At 43.5% G+C, this 18,724-nt stretch overlaps 1 protein-coding gene across 2 annotated transcripts in view; it reads right to left on the bottom strand.

The window, feature by feature from the left end:
- Positions 1–18,724, bottom strand: part of SUFU (SUFU negative regulator of hedgehog signaling) — an 83,137-nt gene that overhangs the window by 25,773 nt on the left and 38,640 nt on the right. Inside the window, exons 4-8 of one of the 2 annotated variants that reach the window (XM_041415524.1) lie at positions 13,785–13,927; positions 11,376–11,461; positions 9,238–9,310; positions 4,501–4,657; positions 2,894–3,005 (exon numbers count right to left, since the gene is read on the bottom strand). In XM_041415524.1, coding sequence (XP_041271458.1) covers positions 2,894–3,005; positions 4,501–4,657; positions 9,238–9,310; positions 11,376–11,461; positions 13,785–13,927 — 571 coding nt within the window. The remainder of the gene's footprint in view (positions 1–2,893; positions 3,006–4,500; positions 4,658–9,237; positions 9,311–11,375; positions 11,462–13,784; positions 13,928–18,724) is intronic. The other variant, XM_041415525.1, reaches the window with a different exon arrangement.

Below are 18,724 nucleotides of genomic sequence, written 5' to 3'. Positions count from 1 at the left end.
CAGCCTGGGGTTCTGCAGCGCTCCCTGTGGAAAGCAGTTCTGAAACAATTTGCCATGCCCCAAGAGAGTGTTCCTGTCAAGTTCCTAAAGAACTTCTAATGCACCAGTTATTCACAGGATCCTTGCAAAGAACCACAGGTTTGATATTTTATGATTTGGTGTGTACAGTGCAGGATATGATTACACACAAGCCTGCTTCCCATCAGCCAGCACCTCGTAATCATTAACATATTTATCCTTGTGGTGCCTCAAGAAGATGACATTGTTATTAGTCCCATTTTATTGATTCAGAACTGAAGCTCAATGGCTAAATTACTTGCCTTTGATTACACAAGATTTACAGCTAAGGACAGACCCAAGTCCCAGCCCTACCAGGCCCAAGCAATGCAAGCAAGGATTGCACCAGAAGGACTATGCACAAAATTGTCCTTCATCTCAGGTGCTCAGAAGTCCTATGAAAGAGTTATATCTGCACTGGGTTTGTGCCTTTTGTGTCTCAGCCTTTACCCCTGCAGGTACCTGGAGGGAACATGGATGTAGATACATTACTGCATGCAAAAGCTGAGCTCCTAAGTTACATTCCAGTGCAGCAGCTGGAGATGAGAGTCTCAATATCATGCTCTTCTACTTACTGCACATTGAGCAATTCTGCTCAAATGCATGAGACATGCTGAGACAGTGTGTTAAGGAAGGCAGAGACATAACAAGATCTTCCTCTTCTGCTTCATCTATACCACACTGTTCTGTAAAATGTGTTGACTGATCAGTTTTAGCCACAGTAAGAGTAATCATCAGCTCTCATTTAAGTACTAGTTAGTCAGAGGTAGTAAGTAAATACTGCTTTCCAGCACAAACCACCCCTCTTGGTATGGTCAGTGCATTGAACAAGTCCCATTGTATCTGCTACATGGAGAGGAGAAGCAACTGCACAAGGAGAAAAAGACCTTTCTCAAACTCCTCTCAAAGCAGCTAGTAAGATGGAGGAAGAAAGTATTAGGACACACTGCTGTTTGTTTTAAGCTGAGATTTCCCCTATCCCTCCAATAGTATCACCACAGTAACACAGCTGATAGCTGTCTTTCCTTAACTGAAGTGCTTTTGGAGAAACAGGTGACCTATCAGTTTCCCCAGTGGTAACCATAGACCTCAGAGAAATGTACTGACCTCCTAGGAGGCAAACATTGGGAACCAGCCATTCTTACCACTCAGGCTTCAGGCAGAGTGAGTGTGCAGCTGCTGCAGGTAAGAGATTTGCAACAAAGAGCACTGTTACAGATGTGAGGCTCTGAATTTGACCTGCCTTCCTCCGTCTCAGAACAGTTAAAAACCCAGGTAAATATTTGTGTGCTTCATCTTAGACCTCTGCTAACCTTTCACCACTCTGTCTCAAATGTATCTCTGTTTATCTCACCCTGAATAACGTAAAGCTCTCTCATCTAAGCAACAACTGCCTCCCAGCATTAAGGCTTGCCCATCAGCTGCCTCCTTGACCTGACGTGCACCCAAAATGTTTGTGGTCACCCTCAACCACTGAGGACTCAGAGCCTACGCTGGACAAGCAGATGCATGAAGGAGCCCAGCATCTGTGAGAAATCCTGCCCAGTACTTCTGAGCTCTCCAAGGCTGGGTGTGATTTGTGCAAATCACATGGTAAAATTTTATATTTTTTTTCCAGTGGGGCCAGTGGGACCAACCAATGGTCCAATGTGACCAACCTGCAGGCAGAGAAATACTACTCAAAACCTGAGTCAGATCAGAATTTGACTCCATATAATTACTATATGGCAACAGTAAGATTATTCCTAAAGCAATAATAAAGTCACTTGAGATTTTTTTAAATATAAGTACCTATATCTCATATTACATATTAGCAAAAAGAATTAGCAATTGACATATAATACTTCCCCCAAAGGATTAGGCAACCCATAAACATTCATTTATTTGGCAAATCGGAAGTCATCCACAAAATGGAACAAGAATGGACAACAAGAAGAAATATTTTTCTCATGAAATGTTTGAATCAAGAATGAAACAGGAATTGAAACAGTGCTGTCCCTGACTGGCACTACAGGGAAGTGCTGATTTCATGCTGATCTTTACTCTTGAAAGCAGAGATGTTCATCAGAGACTAGGAAACCACAGGAAATACCAAGAAGAAAGAGTGCAGCAAAGATGTGTGTTTTTCTGTATCATTTAGATGAAAACATTAAAATTGATGGGAAGGCAGTGTACTAGCACCTGAAGTCTAAGAGGGGAAGGGGAGAAGCCCAGAAAGACAGAAGTACAGATAATAAATTCACTTAAGTCAGAAGTTACAAGAGAGATCTACGGGCCACCCTAGTCCCACTTAAATCATCTGTTAGACTACTGCTATTAGAGACCCCGTTGTTATTGGCATGTAATTACTGACAGAACACACCTGTTTAAGCAAGACAAGATCAGTCACTTAAGAAGAAAAAAAAAATCAACATTTTAACCAAAGGGTTTGTAATTATGAGCTTGAAAACAAAATACTCAGGAAAAAATATCAGCAATCACCTATTCCACCTATCTCTACTGATACTGTATCACTTTTCAGAACAGTACTTTTTATAGGGATCACTCCAGTCTGAATTCAAACATTGAAGACCATGAACAGCAGGCTCTACAGAACAGTCAGACTCACTGTGCATAAACACTGTTTGTCCAAAACCCCTCTAAAAAGCTGCCCTCCTGAGTACTAGCCCATTTATCCAACCTGAATAACTCTTCTCCCCCTATCTTTGCACTTTGCAAGTGTTCACTGCCAGATTTCCTCTCCCCTTGCCAAGTCTTTTCCCACCCAACTGAATTTTCCATGCTGAGCTCTTTAGCCTCCCTCTGCCACCATGTGAATGTGCAGGGTGAAACTCACGGTGCTCGGTCGAGGTTCAACCCATTCTGTCTTTGTGCATTGATTGGAGGTAGGACAGGTTTGCTGTTAATCTCAAGCCCTCTCCTCAAAGTCTCCCTGATTTGCTCTGTATCTGCAAAGAGAATTTTTTAACATGATTTAGAATCCCCAGAAACAACACAGACACAAGAAGATATCAGGTGTGTTTCATCTAAACTCTCTTCCCCTTCAGAAAGAAATGTAGAAATGTTATGGGGTAACACTTAACTGCACTTCCTGAACTTGCTTAAGAGTTATTTCACTTTATAATGTCAGTTTGAATTCCCTTGTTTGGGCTTCATTGTTATGCCAGGCAAGGAGAGCTGGAATCTTTGGTACTGAGTCCTCCTGATGAAGAAATTCTGAGTAGTTTTGTAAATTTTCATAAATTAGGTGTTCGTTGGTTCTGTAACTCTCATAGAACCTCCTGATACTTCCAAACCTTTGTACTGCAAATCATTTTTCCCATTAGGCATAACAGGAACTTGTTCCTTTCCCAAATTAATGTATGAAGGCTTCCAAGTTTTTTGCAATTGGCTTTGGAAATCTGTTGATTAATTTACAACAAGATTCACAAAGGGAGGGATTTTTATGCAGGGCAACCTTTAGCCTCAAGCTCACATCTGAAAATAAGCTGCAAATTATGCAGTTCAGATGCAGTCTTTTTCCTTCTGCCTTCTTCTGAAATGTCTACTGGCCAAACACTTTCAATAGAAAGCTTTCCTGCCTTTCTTAGAAGTTTCCTCATCTATTTTTGAGAAATGTGAGAATTAGGTAGGGAAAAAAAACCCCAAATTATTTAAAAATCTTTTGAAGAATATACAAATTTCATCATGTATACCTCTCTTGGGCCTTTCATTTCAAGGCTGAGACAAAACAGCCTTTTTAGATCCAGTGCAGTTCAAAACATTTGCACAGAAGCCAGAAGAAAGGCTGTATGCATTTAACTAATTTTTACCATGGATTTAAGAACAGATGCCATTCCTATGGAAACCATTGTTAATTCCAGGAAATCTCAAGCCCTCAAATTTTATGTTGCTTCACCCATTTGAAAGGTAATATGCATAATTTCAAGCCTGTGTAATGGCTATGACATCTCTACCCTGAGAAAGCATCTCACTGCAAAGGGAAACTCCACAGTTTTTTAGCTCTTCTTTTTAGATTTCTGTATTTGCACGAATTCTTTGAGTTCAGCTGCAGCAATGTGCAGCGTCAGTCCAACTTGCTCCCCAAGAAGGGGTAATGTTAATAAGGAAACACAACCTGGGAAAATGAAATTGCTTCACCTTGCAGGTGTTTACAGTCCTGGTTTCAGCAGCTGCTCAGTTTAACTTTCCAGATTCAGATTACAATTTGCCTAAAAACTGAAAGAAACATTTAGACAAAATAATGCCAAGAACTCTTTTCCTCTCTCCTGCCTTCTTCAAAGAGGCCAAAATCCGTTTTGCTGCCCTGAGACACACCAAGCCTCCCAATGGCTGTGGTGTTTGTGATGAACTCGAGGATGCAGCATGACTCAGTGCACTGCCCAGAGCCACCAGAAGAGAAGCTGAACGGCCGAGACAGCGACTTGGCCCAGGACCTCTCACCTTTCCCAGAGAGCCGCCGAGGCTGGGTCCCAATGCAAATGCTCCTGCTGTCCTCATCATCCTCTGGTGGCCGGCTCAGGTCATCCCAGGCACATTTGGCACTCACTCCACTCAGGTTTGAGCCATCTGTCTCAATCCCTTTGTCGACTCTCTCCTGCTTGAAAAGATTCAAAACACCAAGAGTTTTTTTGAGTGTGGCTTGAGCCTGAGTTGGAACCCACCATGGTGCAGCCCAGCCTTCCACAGCTCCTGCAGATCCCCTCTTGTGGGCAATTTCCACTCTCTGGGCCCTGTGCTTTGCTGTGTCAGCAAACAGCAACTGCACATTGAGCCAAATCAGGAAGCCACTCTGAACTAAACAAACATTTTCCATACCAAGTTGGTCTGAAATCCCACCCTGTCCCCACTGCTTCACTCCGTGGCCCTGACAGGCACAAAGCAGGGAGAGAGAAAGGTGGAAATCAATGGCCTGGGGTGTTCAGGATTGTTTCTTTCAGTGTTAGCACTGATTTACACCAACTTGAAATATTTAAGACGCGAAGCGCAGCTTGGCAGTCGATCTCTCATACGTCAATGACAACAAACCCCTGAATAACTAAAGTTCCCTTTCCAACCTTACCAAAGAGTCCCACAATGAAAACAGCTCATGGAGAGACTCATCATTCACATGGGTTCTTCATTTGCAAACTGCCCAGAGAATCCCTGCTTTCCAATGTGCTGGGGTGTCCCCATAAAGGACAAACATGCAAGTTTGGACGTGCAAGGAGACACAGGTCTGTTCCCAATGTCAAAGCTTCTGCACAGCTTTCTCTACCGGCAAATAAACAAAGTCCCTCCCTTGCAAGCTGGACTTTCCAAGCACGTAACCAGTGTTTGGGTCTTAGAAGGTGTCACACACCAATCAAAAGCAGCTGGATGCTCTCAGGCACCAGGCATTTACTAAAGGACATGTGCATCTGTTGCCAGCAAGACTGCCCTAAGCTACAGCCAAACCTCGTACAGGAAGTTCCACCTTCTTGGACGTGGGCATCCGTCTGAATTTCCACCTGTGACCCACAAGGGGGTAATGTTGAGCCGAACAAACTCGGGGCTGTGCTACACCGAGCAAGGCTGGCACCTCTTCCCTGGCACCGAACCAGCCAGGCCCGCTTCTCCCTTTTCTGAAGGGGTGTTGCCCCTGGTACTGCTCAGTGGCACCAGCAAGGTCTGCACCTCTCTGCATACATCTGTGTCACCCCGACATGCAGGCAGTCCCAAGAAACGTCAAAGATTTGAGGAGAGAGCAGAGTGGTGTCATACGCAGTGGGAGAGGATCTGTCCAATCCATGTAAGTACCCTCTGGTTTGACATTGCCACTGAAGGGGAGAGATTGTAAGAACATTTTGCTCTTTGCAAAATCTTTCCCCAAGAAACAGTTTCCAGACTAAACCCATATACATCCCTCCCCTTGCCCAGCTGTGCATGCTGCACCCCAGGAACAGCATTGCTGTTCTTGTGACCATTCAAGAGAGGATTTGAGCAGCTCAAAGATAAACACAAGCATTCAGGGTGTGGTTGCACAGCGGTTTAAGTTGATGTAATTTGAAATAACTGCAGTCCCACCCTCCTCCATGTGCTCCTATCCCTTCCTTTGAGCCAACTCTTTTTTTTTTTTTCATCTGGATCACCTCCCAAAACCCACATTTTGGCCCAAAATTGAGGTAGGAGCCTGTGGCTGACTGCAGGACCAGAGCAGTCTTGACTTAGACTTAAGCATTCAAGAGACTGCCTTTCTTCTGTTTTTCTCCCCTGGTTAGGATCTTCCTCCAGCGTCAGGCAAAACTGGCTTCTTGAAAACGTAATAGGAAAATCTGAGAAATAATAAATCTGCTACGATTTTCTTTTGTTTTATCCTAAACATAAAATTAGTCGTGTCACCCAGAAATAGAAGTTGTGGGGAAAGAAATAAAAATACATCCGTTCCTACATATGCAGACAATGCTCTAAGTGAGATTTAGCACGTGGCTCCTTTGGGAACCCTCCATGGTGCTCTGTGAGGACCCAAATGGGCTGGCGTGGGGAGGTGTAACTTGTCAGCGAAGTTATTTTTTATCCCAGTCATTGGGAAAGCATGGAAGAGCCACCAAACCTGCTCTTGAGCAGGGAGAAGAAGAGGCCGGAGGGCTGTGAGGTTCTGGTGGGATCTGCTCCCCCATCCCTGCAGCCAGGGCCCCACTCCCAGGCAGACCCTGCGGACACAATGCAGAGCCTCGGGGAGGGGGAAGGACTCTCATCTGCAGCTCAGCTGGCTTGCAGAGCACTTCCTCAGGGGAAGAAGTGCTGCTCTGTTGGCATCCCTTGGAGATCAAGGGGAGCTGATGGAAACGAGCTGGCTTAAGGCAGCCTAATTTGCATGCCTGTTTCATAATGTTTGCAAGTATTGATGTTAAAAGGGGAAAAGTCAAAAAACCCCAATTGGTGTAGACTTATAGCTCTATAGGCAATGCACAGTTCTACCCCACCTTTAGCCAGCAAAGATTTGCCCGGACTGAGGAGCTGTTCTTCCTTCCTTGAAAGGGCAGCATGAACAGGAGGCTGGAGGAGCCCAGGGCAAAGGAGGTTCAGCTCTTTCCTTCCTCAAAGAAAGGATATTTCTGTCCCATTTTCCTCTCAGCATGTGGGAGGGATGCTCTGAGGCTCTAAGTCATTGATCCCTTTTTAAACGAGCCAGAGCACTGCAGTGTGACCTGCAGAGCAGCAACCACAACTCAGGAAATTCAAATCAGCTTTATTCTCTTCTGAGATATCTGCTAAACAGAAGCAAAGCACTGAGAATCAGCACAGAGCTGGGGACCGACAGGAATTGTTTGACAGTGCTGCCAGGGAAATCTGAATGGCCTACAGGGAAGCCTGGCTGAACAGAAAACAGCCAGCGTTGCCACAGTGTTAATTGCCGACATCCTGGGATGACATCTTAGTTGGGATCCATTCTCAGCAGCTCCGAACAGAAAGTACAGCTGCTGCTGCCAGGGCTGAGTTTAGGCCTCAACCAATTCCCACAAGACACAATGCAGCCTCCAAACAAGCTCTGCCTGCTTCCCAGGCAGACAACATGCTTGCTGGCTCCCAAGAAAGTTGTCCAGTTTCTCTGCCTGTTCCCTCCCTCCCCTCCACCTCTCTTCCACTGCTGCCTTTCTGGTCTCAGACACCCTCTACCAACACCAAGAAAATGGCACTTTATCCTTCCCCACTAATTAGAGCAGAAGGCACGTGACAGGGCTGAAGGCAGCCTGGCACAGCCTTACTCCCTGCACTCAGCAGAGGCTCTTTGTGCGACTCAGGGGCGGATTTTGCTCTGGGAGTCCCTGGGGGCTGCAGCAGCAGAGCAGGAGGGAGGTGTGCACACACACACCTGCCCATCTACACTTCTGCAAGGGCAAGAGAGAACAGAAACAGGAATGTGCTCCATGTGAGGAAGTCCGGAAGGACCACAGACATAGCAGCTTTCAGCAGCAGGACACACTGGTGAGGCAGAGGTACTCCTTTTATTTGCCTTAACTTGCCTTGGCTGACTCAGATTCCAGTAAGCTGAGCTATTTTTCATTTACAGTAAATTGAAGAAAACCTTGTTATCATTAGGAATCACCAGTGTGCAGACAACAGAAACACCTCCAGGAGGGAAGAGGGCAAGGTTTTGGAAAGTCTAAAAACTTTATGGGACTTCCAGTTGCATTAGCTCCCACATTGTGGAACATTTGTGGAACATTTTCTTGTGTTTCTCAGACTGGGCTTATTCTAGATGAACAAATCCTTAAAAGCAGTAAAAGTAGAATTTGGTTTTCTTCTTAAGCTTTCAAAGTAAAAGATGTTGTGAGGCAACTAAGAATAATCAGATACAGACATGCAGACCATAAGCAAATGCTTGTACAAAACATGCACATTTGCACGTGCCCTACCAGGCTGAGCCATAAGTTCTCTGTTAAAGGCAAATACTCAGTGATTCACTGAAACATGGCCAGCACCACACTGGATTTGCTGGGGACACATGTACTCCAGTACCATGTACTCCAGCTCTGCTGAAGGGACTGCAGAATTGTCTCCCAAATGCATGCATGGCTCAGGAGAAGTCCATAGTACAGTAACCTCTCCATAGAGGTCCTATTCTTATCTTTAAATTTCAGAAATTAAATTGAACTCTGAAGAAGAAGGTTTAGTATCTCTTCCTGTACGGATTATTAATAACTGCATGTGGTACTTTTGGGTTCCCATCATTTCTCAGTCCACACTAACTACTTGGCCTCAAGTGATATCCTACAGGAATGAGCTACACTGTCACATTTGCTGTGAAAAAATAGTTGGTTTTGAGATTTCTACATGTTATATCTCCTTACACTTGCACATAAAAACAAGGAAAAATTTCCTGGTATATCATTCCTAAATCTTGTATTATTCTACGTCTTTCATCTTCTTTCTTCCTCTTTTCTAAAACATCCAGTCCAAATTTTACCAATTTATCTCATACAGGAGATTCCATTTTCCTGGTCTCCCTTCTCTATCTTTCTTCCTAGAGCTGCCATTCACATCAGGCTGGACATGTCCCTCTTGAACCACCTCTAAGAGGGCAAAGAGTTTCTAAGACTTTTCCAGGATTATTACAAACATTAGGAAGATCCAAGCACCTTTACAGAAAATACTGGAACTGTTATATGACAATTGGCTCCTACAAGAGACATGACATTTTATAAACTAAAGACATACTTGCAGATGTGGGTCAATCTCGAATATGGTCTCTCCTCTTCGCATGTCTGTTATCAGCCAGGGGCCTCCAGCTCTACAGAGAAAGACAGGTAGTGAACCAAACAAGCCTTTTAATTAGAACTTTCCAGCAGGGTCCTCAGAGTGGACCTGTACTGCAAGGAAGCACAAGATAAGGGTTTAAAATCAGCATAGAAACCCCTTTATGTGGTGTGTACATCCCACAGCATGCATTTGCCCTTTACATTTTCCAAATAAATAAATAATAAAAGCCCTCCATGACCTAGCAGTTAATCTGCTCAGTGCCTGGCACCACCCAGACGTGCACAGCAGTCAGGACTGACACAGGCTGTTATCCCCTGAGCAGGCCCCCTTGCTCACACAAGACTGGGTTTTAATCTTACAGGAAACGAACTGGGACTGAGAAGCCCGAGTCAAAGAAAGATGGGCAAGGCATGGAGTCAAGATTTATTCCTCTATTACATATCTAAGAATAGAGCAGAGCCCCAGTGGGACTGCAGTTTTTGCCAAGATTGGCAGTCACGTTCAGTACCACAAAGAGTCTATTGCTCTGATAAATACCATCAAACAGACATTTTGCTCAGTTGGTACTTCATGACCAAGTACTCAGATGGTTCAGGGAAATCTTTGTTATCATTAGCAATAAAAGTTGGAAGGCTGAAGGTGTTTCCCAACAAAGGTGATAGAAAACAGATTACTGTGAAGATGAAATATCAGAGACTTCACTTTGGGTCATAGTGCAGCCAGACTGCAGAAGTCAGCCTTAGATCGTGCTTTTCATTTGAAGTAAAAACTGAAGTCTTTTGGAACTGCCATAAAAAAAAAACTTAATTTTTTTTCATGAGATGCTTTGTTATTGCAGTCAAAAGCCCCCTCCTCTGGCCTAGTTTGTGTTAGTCTCCTAAAACACTTAAGAGTGGGAGCAAAAAAAGTTAATATTTTACAGGTTTTTCAGATGCATGGATAGCCACTCGTTTTTTCACATCACTTTGGAAGTTGTGAATTATTAACTGCAGGGGTGTGACCTTCCACAGTTCCTCACTGGGGTGCAAGAGACTTTTACCCCAGTTCCACATCAATGGCTTAGTAGCTTGCAGCTTTGCCTTCAAATCATACACATTTGGGTCTCATTTTTTCCTTGGAAAGGTGCTTATACCACAGCATAAAAGCCAAAAACCAACATGAGAACAGACTGACGAGAGAGGTGCTGTATCTGCATTGACTTAGAGGAGCTAAGGGAGCTGCAGGCAGTGTTTATTTTCTCAGGGACCCAGAAACAAAGCTTGCAGCTGGACAAATTCACTCTTCTCTAGGGCATTTGCATGAATTATCTGCACTTGTGCCTAAAAGGGAAAAGTTCAAGTTTAAAAAGTTCAGCTCTTCCAAACAATCAGTCAATTCAAGGCTATTGTGACACTAGAGAGTGTACTATTGTGCCTAGAAACAAATATTCAGAACTATTTTGCTTTAAAAAGTAAGTCTTTTGAGTTACAATCACATGGCAATAACTTCCACTGAATTTTAAAATGTTTAAGCAAAATACCTGCAAGCCAAAAAGATTTAGCTGCACCCTGGCAGCAAACAAAGCATCAACATATAATTTACCATTTAAAACTCATCTCTTCCTCAACCCAACATCATCTTTATTATTTCTCCCATGGCAAAACAGTGAACTTCACTTTCATGAATGCTCTTCCTGCTGCAAACTGGCCCACCAAGAGTGGGCCAAGTTTGAGAGTGACTTTCTCACTTTCAGACAGCACTTCCAGATAGTTTTGTAAGCCAGACCCTCTCCTTCCTTTCTTTGAACTAAACAGCAAGGTCACCAGTAACAGTTATCCCCAGGAAGAACCAATGAGAAAACCCTGCAGGCACAAGAGGAAGGAAATTAAGCTTTCAAGATCTCATTCTCTTTCACCCTGAACATGTGGACTTCCACATGCATTAATTTGCCATCTAAGTGTCTGTGCCTGAGAACAGATTTGCAATGAATTCCCATCTCTTGCTACAGCACAGATTAAATAAGTTCCATCAGCAAGTTAAAGATTGTTAATAAAAATAAACAATTGATTTTTTTCTCTGTAGAAATACTCCCCTATATGGGCTATGTGCCCACTTACACTGGGACAGTCCGAAGCAGTTCCAGAATCCCTTGACCATTCCACTGCTGAGCTGCATGCAGTTCCTCAGTGCAAACCCCAACAATCTGTAATAAATAACAACAGACATACTAAACTGGGTGGGAACCATGAAAGAACTGTGGAGAAAATGTGCCATGTGGTAGTGGATCAAACAGTGACCATACAGAGAAGCACCATTTCTTTACTGTAACCAGATACACCAGGACAAATGGAGCCTGAGACAACAGTGGGATGCCACAAGACCTTGTTCTCTCTCTCTCTACACTTACCATGTGAATGTGCCCTGGTTATGTAACATTTAATCTTGTACAGAGTGTGTGAATTTAACGAATGAAGAGGGTCTGGTGACAAACCAGGGTTTATATACAGCCTGCTTGACTTTTCAATCAAGTCCACACAGACAGGACAGAGCAAAACAGGTTAGGGTCTGAGCACATACAAACACTGCTCTGTCAACTGATTGCCAGGGGCAAATGCAGCACTGCACAAGCAATCTCAACCAGGCAAGGGACTTGCTGCCACATGGGATTGCTTTGCTGCTCATAAAATCCTTGACCAACTCAGTTTGCTGACTGGTTACATCTTACCCAGCACCATAAAGTAAAGCTGCTTACACACCACATAATCCACTTGTCACTGCAGGCAACTGCAGACTTCTGCCTTCCTGTATAATGCAGGATGTGTTTGCTTTTCAGGATAGGAGCTGCCACACTGAGCAATACCAGATGTCTCTCTAACAGCAGCTGAGATCAGCTGCTTCAAATGAAGGGGTGAAACACCCTTCAGCTGATAGCAGAAGGCAGTTTCTTCCTGCTGTATCAACCACTGGTTTGTGTCTTTGAGCACAATGATTCACCCTGAGATGAAAAATATTTTTTGCCACGGCCTTCTATTTTCTTCCTCAATATTCTTAAGTCTTTTCCAACAACACTGAATTTTTCGTCAAAATCTGCTCAACTGATCTTTTATCAGAAAAGAGGAGAACTGGAAACTAAGCTCTGAAGAGCAGCAAGCAGAAGTGAAGGATGTGCCTTCTGCTGTAGGCACATAACTGCACTGATAGAGATCTACGTGGAAAACTCTCATGTCAGCAAGCACCCAGCTCTGCACACCCTAGCTCTCCTGCCCCTTGCAGAGTTCACTTTGTCAGGACGCAGCCCTTGGAGGTGAACTTCATCCCCACCCATCTTCCAGGCTTCCTCCACAGCCTGAATCACCCCTGCCTCAGGACACCCCTCCCTGGGCCTTCACTCGCTAATTACATACAAACAGCAAGACTCTAAACAGGAAATTATTTTGTATTCATTCTTTGCTTTTTGTAATCATTTATCCTCATGGGTCAAAATAAATTCATAACAACAATCATCAAACAAAGGGGAAAACCAAGTCAACTGTATGTGTTGTGGAAGATGAGAGGCCAAGGGCCTCAGGATGCAGCAAGCTGACTGTTCTTTGATTCAAGACAGCTGGGCACTAAAGAAGAGATGAGGACTAACACAGTACTAGCTGGAGAGTCAGCCAGGGATTATCCTGCTTAGCTTGGCTCTCTCTCTCTCCTTCCAGGTCCCACAACTCACCTTACACTAATTAATCTCACACCCACCTTGTTTTTGTTGATAAAACACAGACATTTGGGCACCTCAGAAAAGCCTTGCAGAGCAGTTGTCCTGTGCAGGTTTGTGGTAACAGGACTTCCTTTTGCATGTTGTAACTACAGCCAAAGACAAATGGGAGCAACTAGAAGCTTAAATTGTAAAATACAGACACTTGCATTTTCCCACAGGATGGAAGCTTTTCCACAGAGCTTGAAGAAATCACCAGCTGGCATAAACTATGCCACTCTTCCACTAAGGTTATTAACCCAATAAGCAATTTAAAAACATCCAAAGCAGCCCCTATCTAAGAAACATCGCTGAGAAGGACTTTGGGAAAGCAAGCAAACCTGTTTGGCCACAGAAGCTCTCCATGCTGAACAGCAGAGTTAAATCACAAGGGATTTTTTTAGTGTTTCTTTTGCAAAGCAAACCCAAACCTTTCTTAAACAGTAGATCAATACAGGAAAACTCAGCCTCTAAAGAATCTTTGTGTCAGTGCTGCAAGCTACATTTCTGCCATTAAGTACTGCTAAAACAGCTCCAAGTCCTGCTCCAAACTCTTCTCTTCCTGGCATTCAAACCAGTGGATCACTTACCGATACTACCATAGAATTAATTTTCATTTATCTTTACATTACCTTTTAAAACTGTTTCTCTCAACATTTTTTTTTTCAATGTTCATGTTGAAACTGAAGACAGGATAAGAAATATCTGAGTTACACAGCTCAGCACAATGTTAGCTGCACTCCAGGCCCAGGAGGTGGCAGTGGGAGCCATGGTGGCTGGGCCGTACCTGCAGGAAAGTGACGACCCCAAAAGGAGTCTGCACCGGCTGCATCTGGGGGTCTTCTGTCAGCAACATGTGCTGGATTCGAGACTCACTGTTGTCCAAAGGGCTGTGCCACGACACATGGTCACCGCTGCAAAAGGTGTTTTCTGCAAGGACAAGAAACAATATTTAGTCTGTGAAGTCTGCTAGAACATTCCTTCTGCTGGCAGCTGCTCCTGACTGCTGCCAGGCAGGGACCTCCAGCCTGGGCTGGAACAGTCACTGGTGACTATTCACAGTGACTGCCCCTGGCCAGCTCTGCTGAGCCTCTGAACCACCTGAAACAGGAATGGAATCTCATTGAGTCATCTGAGTTCAACACTGATTTCAAAATTGCCCACTCTTGAGTCCTGTGGCAAAAAACACTGTCCTACTTTGATATTAAGCCCAACAGGAAATACTAGCAAATAAAATTAGCCTGTCTCTCATTTACTATTAGTCTCCTTTTTTGAGAAGGCACAGAAAGTCAGCAGGCCATACTAGATGCCCACTGCCACAGCAATTCACACTCTTAATTTGCCACAGAGAAAATATTCTCAAATTTGAATTAAACACGAATATTACCCTGCTATATTTAATAAAAATTCTGCTGCCCACCTTGTGATAGTGTAAGTCAAAATCACTCTCTCTCCCAGTTGTCTGGGCAGCTCTGGTGCAGAATTATAATTAATATGTTTCTTCTTTCTCAAACAATGAGAAAACCAATAGGCTATAAATTTCATTCTGTGTCAGAACAGACTGCATCAAAACAAGGCAGGCATTCCTTTCTTTTCCTCCCCTCCTACTTAGAAAGACAAAACCCCAGATAATCCCATGTTCCACAGCTAGTGCATGCCAGAAGGCACACCAGAACCCATCTGTCTGATGCTGCCCCATCACAGGAAAGGCTAAAGCTTGCTTTCTGAGTGAACTAGAAGTAAAACAACCAGCCATGACCACATTCACAGCAATTAAAGCACACTCCATTTGCATGCAGTTCCTGGAGCATGCGTGGTAATGCTGCCTCGCTGACTGCTTTTATCTTGGGTCTTGTGCTTGTCCAAGCAGAGCTTTATTGTACACACAAATAAACAACCTGGAATCCACATTCTGCCCTCTGAGATAGGTGTAATGCCCCAGGGATGACCTGAGTACTGCCTGCCTGCTTCCAAAGTCAGTGGCAGGCCCAGTGCCCCTCTCCTTGACCAAGCTCATCCATGAAAGCAGTCTGGGCTGCTGTCCTTGCTGTGTCTCTTCCAAGGCCACACTTACAACAGCAGGAGAGGAGGCCTTGCCCACTGGAAGAGGACTAGGAATTCCAGTGCACACTGGAAAACAGTGGTTATCTGAGTTGCTGTCTGTCGAGGCTGGAGCATCGCCCATGCTACAGGAGCAGGATCCAATTCAGAGAGGTGCCCTCCCTGGGCACCTGGATCCTGGATGGTCCTGGATCTTCACCTGACCTTCCCACATCACCTTCCAAATACATGACAACAGGACACCCCTTAAATATCTACAGGGCTAATAGATGAATGTGGCAGTGTCTGCAACAGCAAGAGAAAAACTTTTTGAATTGTCAGGAATTGCAACTCATTCCCTGTCACATTAAACACCACCAAGGAACTGGGTGCTTGCACACCCCACTGCAATAATTGTGCATCAGGACCAAATTTATTATTAATAATTCCTTTAATGACAATTTTTAGTAAAAAAAAAACCTTTCAGATTTTTTTTTTTCTCCAAGAGACATTTTTCATTGCCACGACGACAAGCACAGACTGTGCAAGGGCAGCAAAGGCAGGATGCTTCAAGGCAGCCCTCAGCAGCAGGCAGGTAAACTAATGAGAGCTCCTTCAGAACTGCTGTGGTTAAAAATACCTGCAGTCCTCTCCCTGACGAGGAGCTGCTGGTCTGCTCCTGCCTGTAATGTTGGGCAACTCAGTGTGTCTCCACTGGGTGTCCCCATTGGTGTGGGTTTGAACATTTGTTATATATGTCTTTTCAGATTAATTTCCTGGACAGCTCATTTGATTAAGAATTAAAATAAACTCTAACTACCATAAGGAACTTAGCCTGAAAAATGAGGCATGTAACAGAAGTGCTGTGATAAGTAAGGGAATGTTTTCCTTAGTCAAAATTAGGAAAGAAAGAAAACATAGTGAATGCAAGCTGCTTCAAAGAGTTTATGGTTATGTACACTAAATTACACGCTTCCAGCTCTGGGACTGCAAGGACTGGTTCAAATATTACTTTGCTTTTAGAGTTGAGGAAATATAATCGGACAAATGAAAAATTATTTTTTTTAGTATCAAAATCTGATCAAAGAAATGGCCCTTAGAATGTTGCAAGGGATATCTTGCAATATTTTCCAAGTTAGACAAAAAGTGGCTGATTAATTTTTTTAAAATGATAAAAGCCTCTCAGTCACAGTTTTCAGGAATGAAACAAAGCCACAAAGAGCTTATTCTTGGGCCCTGTCTTTATACCACAACATTTTGCCCATCAAATGCTCACACAATTCTATGCTGATCGATCGCTGTGTTTCACTGTTGGTGCTGCTTCTCCTGGGAAAGCCCAGCCCGTTTAGAGCAGGTTTTCAAATGCAAATGTCTCTGCTGGAAACCCACCTGTTTATGTCCATGTGAACACTGAACACTTAGAAAATCTCCCTCTCCCTTGCATACACACGAACACCACAAAATTCACACTGACTACTCAATTAAATCACACACAAAAAAATCTGCAAATAACATGAAGCCAAATTAAAACCTGTGGGAGTTCAAGAAATTTGGAATTACACCCTGAAACCCAGTTTTCCACTTGCTGCCTTGTCCCCCATGTGGGATGTAAGATCAGCTCTTGTACAAAGACCCTTACAGCACTGGGAACAGCCTGAACTACATGACTTGTAGCCACAAAAACTAAGAAAATACAGAAACAAAGGGCTAAATAATCACTTTCTACTGCCTCATGCTGGAAACAGGGAGAGTATCCTCCCTTCCTATCTTTCACACTCACATTTTCAAAACAGGACAGGGATGAGAACACCACACAGGATAAGCCTCGTCTCCTTAGGTGACCACAGTAAAACCAACAGTCATCAGAAAAGTTCCAGGACATGACCAGGTAATTATCAAATCCATTAAACAGGTGGCAAAGCACAGAAATTATCTAGCCATCAACAGGAGAAATTAAAAGCAAAGGAACTAAAAGAAAATATGTTAAAAAGTTAAATTCAAACTTTTTTTAGCCTATGGATAAATCAGCAAATCCTCAAGAGTAAACTAAGGCTCTGATTTACTGCACACAAGCTGACTGCTGCTGAATACTTCTGCCTCGTGGTAAACCTGAGGTGGCTTCATGTTCTCTCCATGACAGGATGAGCTAAAGTACCCAATGTGCCCCAGGATAAATCCATATCCTTCAGCAGTTACCATGGGAGCAGGGGATGTGTTGTAAATACACAGGCTTGCTCACAGAACCCTCTGGGACTCTTGCACCCTTCCTGCTTGGAAGGGGCACTAACAAACAAGCCTTAAACCTAGCACAGCAAGGTGACTCATCCTCACAATTTTAAAAGTGGTTCTTTTCCTGCAAGTTTATGTTTTAACAAAAATCACTGACTTTTCTTTCTTATTGGTGAGGATTGCCATTTCCATGAAATCCAACTGCTTCATAGGGAGATATCAATTTCATAAGAACTCAACAAGGAAACCATTAAAGCATTTCAATTCAAACTTACTATTTTAGTTCATAATTTATAATAGCAAATCTGAAGCCTCTCTCTACCTCTACAAAAATGAAAACTCTCTAAATCTGCCATAGATCAGCTCTTGTACTATTCTATTATGCAAAAGCAGCAGTTATACCAGACCACTCTGTTAAGCCACCCATATTTTGAAGTCTTTAAAATGTCATTATCAATTTTCTTTTACAGCTCACATAAAGCAGGTGAGGTTCCTTCATGCAGCAACAGTCATAATTCAGCAGCACAATCTCTCCTAACTTTACTATCCAACTGCTCTGTAATGAGAACTGGAGAAATAACTCAGAAGGAACCATTCCACTGTAGACTAGTAAATTTTCTTTGTCTAACTTTGCTCATGTATTTTCTTCGAGTGAATTTCTCCTCTCTTCTTTAATTTGACTAAATATAGCTGATACCTAAAGAAATAAAACCAAGTCATATTCTTGGCCTTGGGATGTTTCATAAACAGTATAATGCATGCAATCTATGCTCAAGTGGTGCTACCTAGCTCTAGAGAGAAACACAGATTACTTCCCACTGTATTTTCAATTCCTTTTTTAAACCTGCCAGCTTTCCACATATGGGATCCTGCTATGAGTCCTTACTCCCTTAATTGCCACAGGGAGTAAATTGAAAAGGACAGCAAACTTAGAGAAGTACCTGGAGCTGAGAGAGAACTCCATCCTAAAGGCAGCTCCAGGCTGAAAGTGAGTCAGGGAACATCTCCAGTGAGCTGGCTACCCTGCACTCAGAGCAGATGGCAAACAGTCTTTGGGCATCTGGGAGTCCAGTATCTTCTCTTGCATGTGCATTGGCAACTTAAGGAGGGAAACAAAGAGCTGATGCTGTTCCACCAGCAAGAAGACAGCAAGGCAACTTTAAGCCTTTTCCTGTCCATGCAGGCTCCCGTCCTCACCCCCTCTAGCTCCAAGGCAGTTCAAATTGCACCACCCTGGTTAATCCACAGGCCAGAAACTTGTCCCTTCTGACATGGTCCTGCCATGTAATTCTTGAGATAAATTTTTAAATTAGAAGAACAGATTCGCAGCCTGACAATTCGTCTGTACCTCCTCCTTCCAAATGCCAGCTAAAATCAGCAACAGAAGGGTTAAACTGTGGTCAGTAAGTAGCCAGATAAATCCAGCTGGACAGTGTGCTACAGGTTAGAAGCTGATAC

This window comes from Onychostruthus taczanowskii, unplaced genomic scaffold, assembly GCF_017590055.1.
Source record: "Onychostruthus taczanowskii isolate IOZ18803 unplaced genomic scaffold, ASM1759005v1 scaffold5, whole genome shotgun sequence".
In the NCBI taxonomy this organism is placed as follows: Eukaryota; Metazoa; Chordata; class Aves; order Passeriformes; family Passeridae; genus Onychostruthus; species Onychostruthus taczanowskii.
Note: the sequence above shows the minus strand (reverse complement) of the source record. Positions and strands in the feature narration are given on the sequence as shown.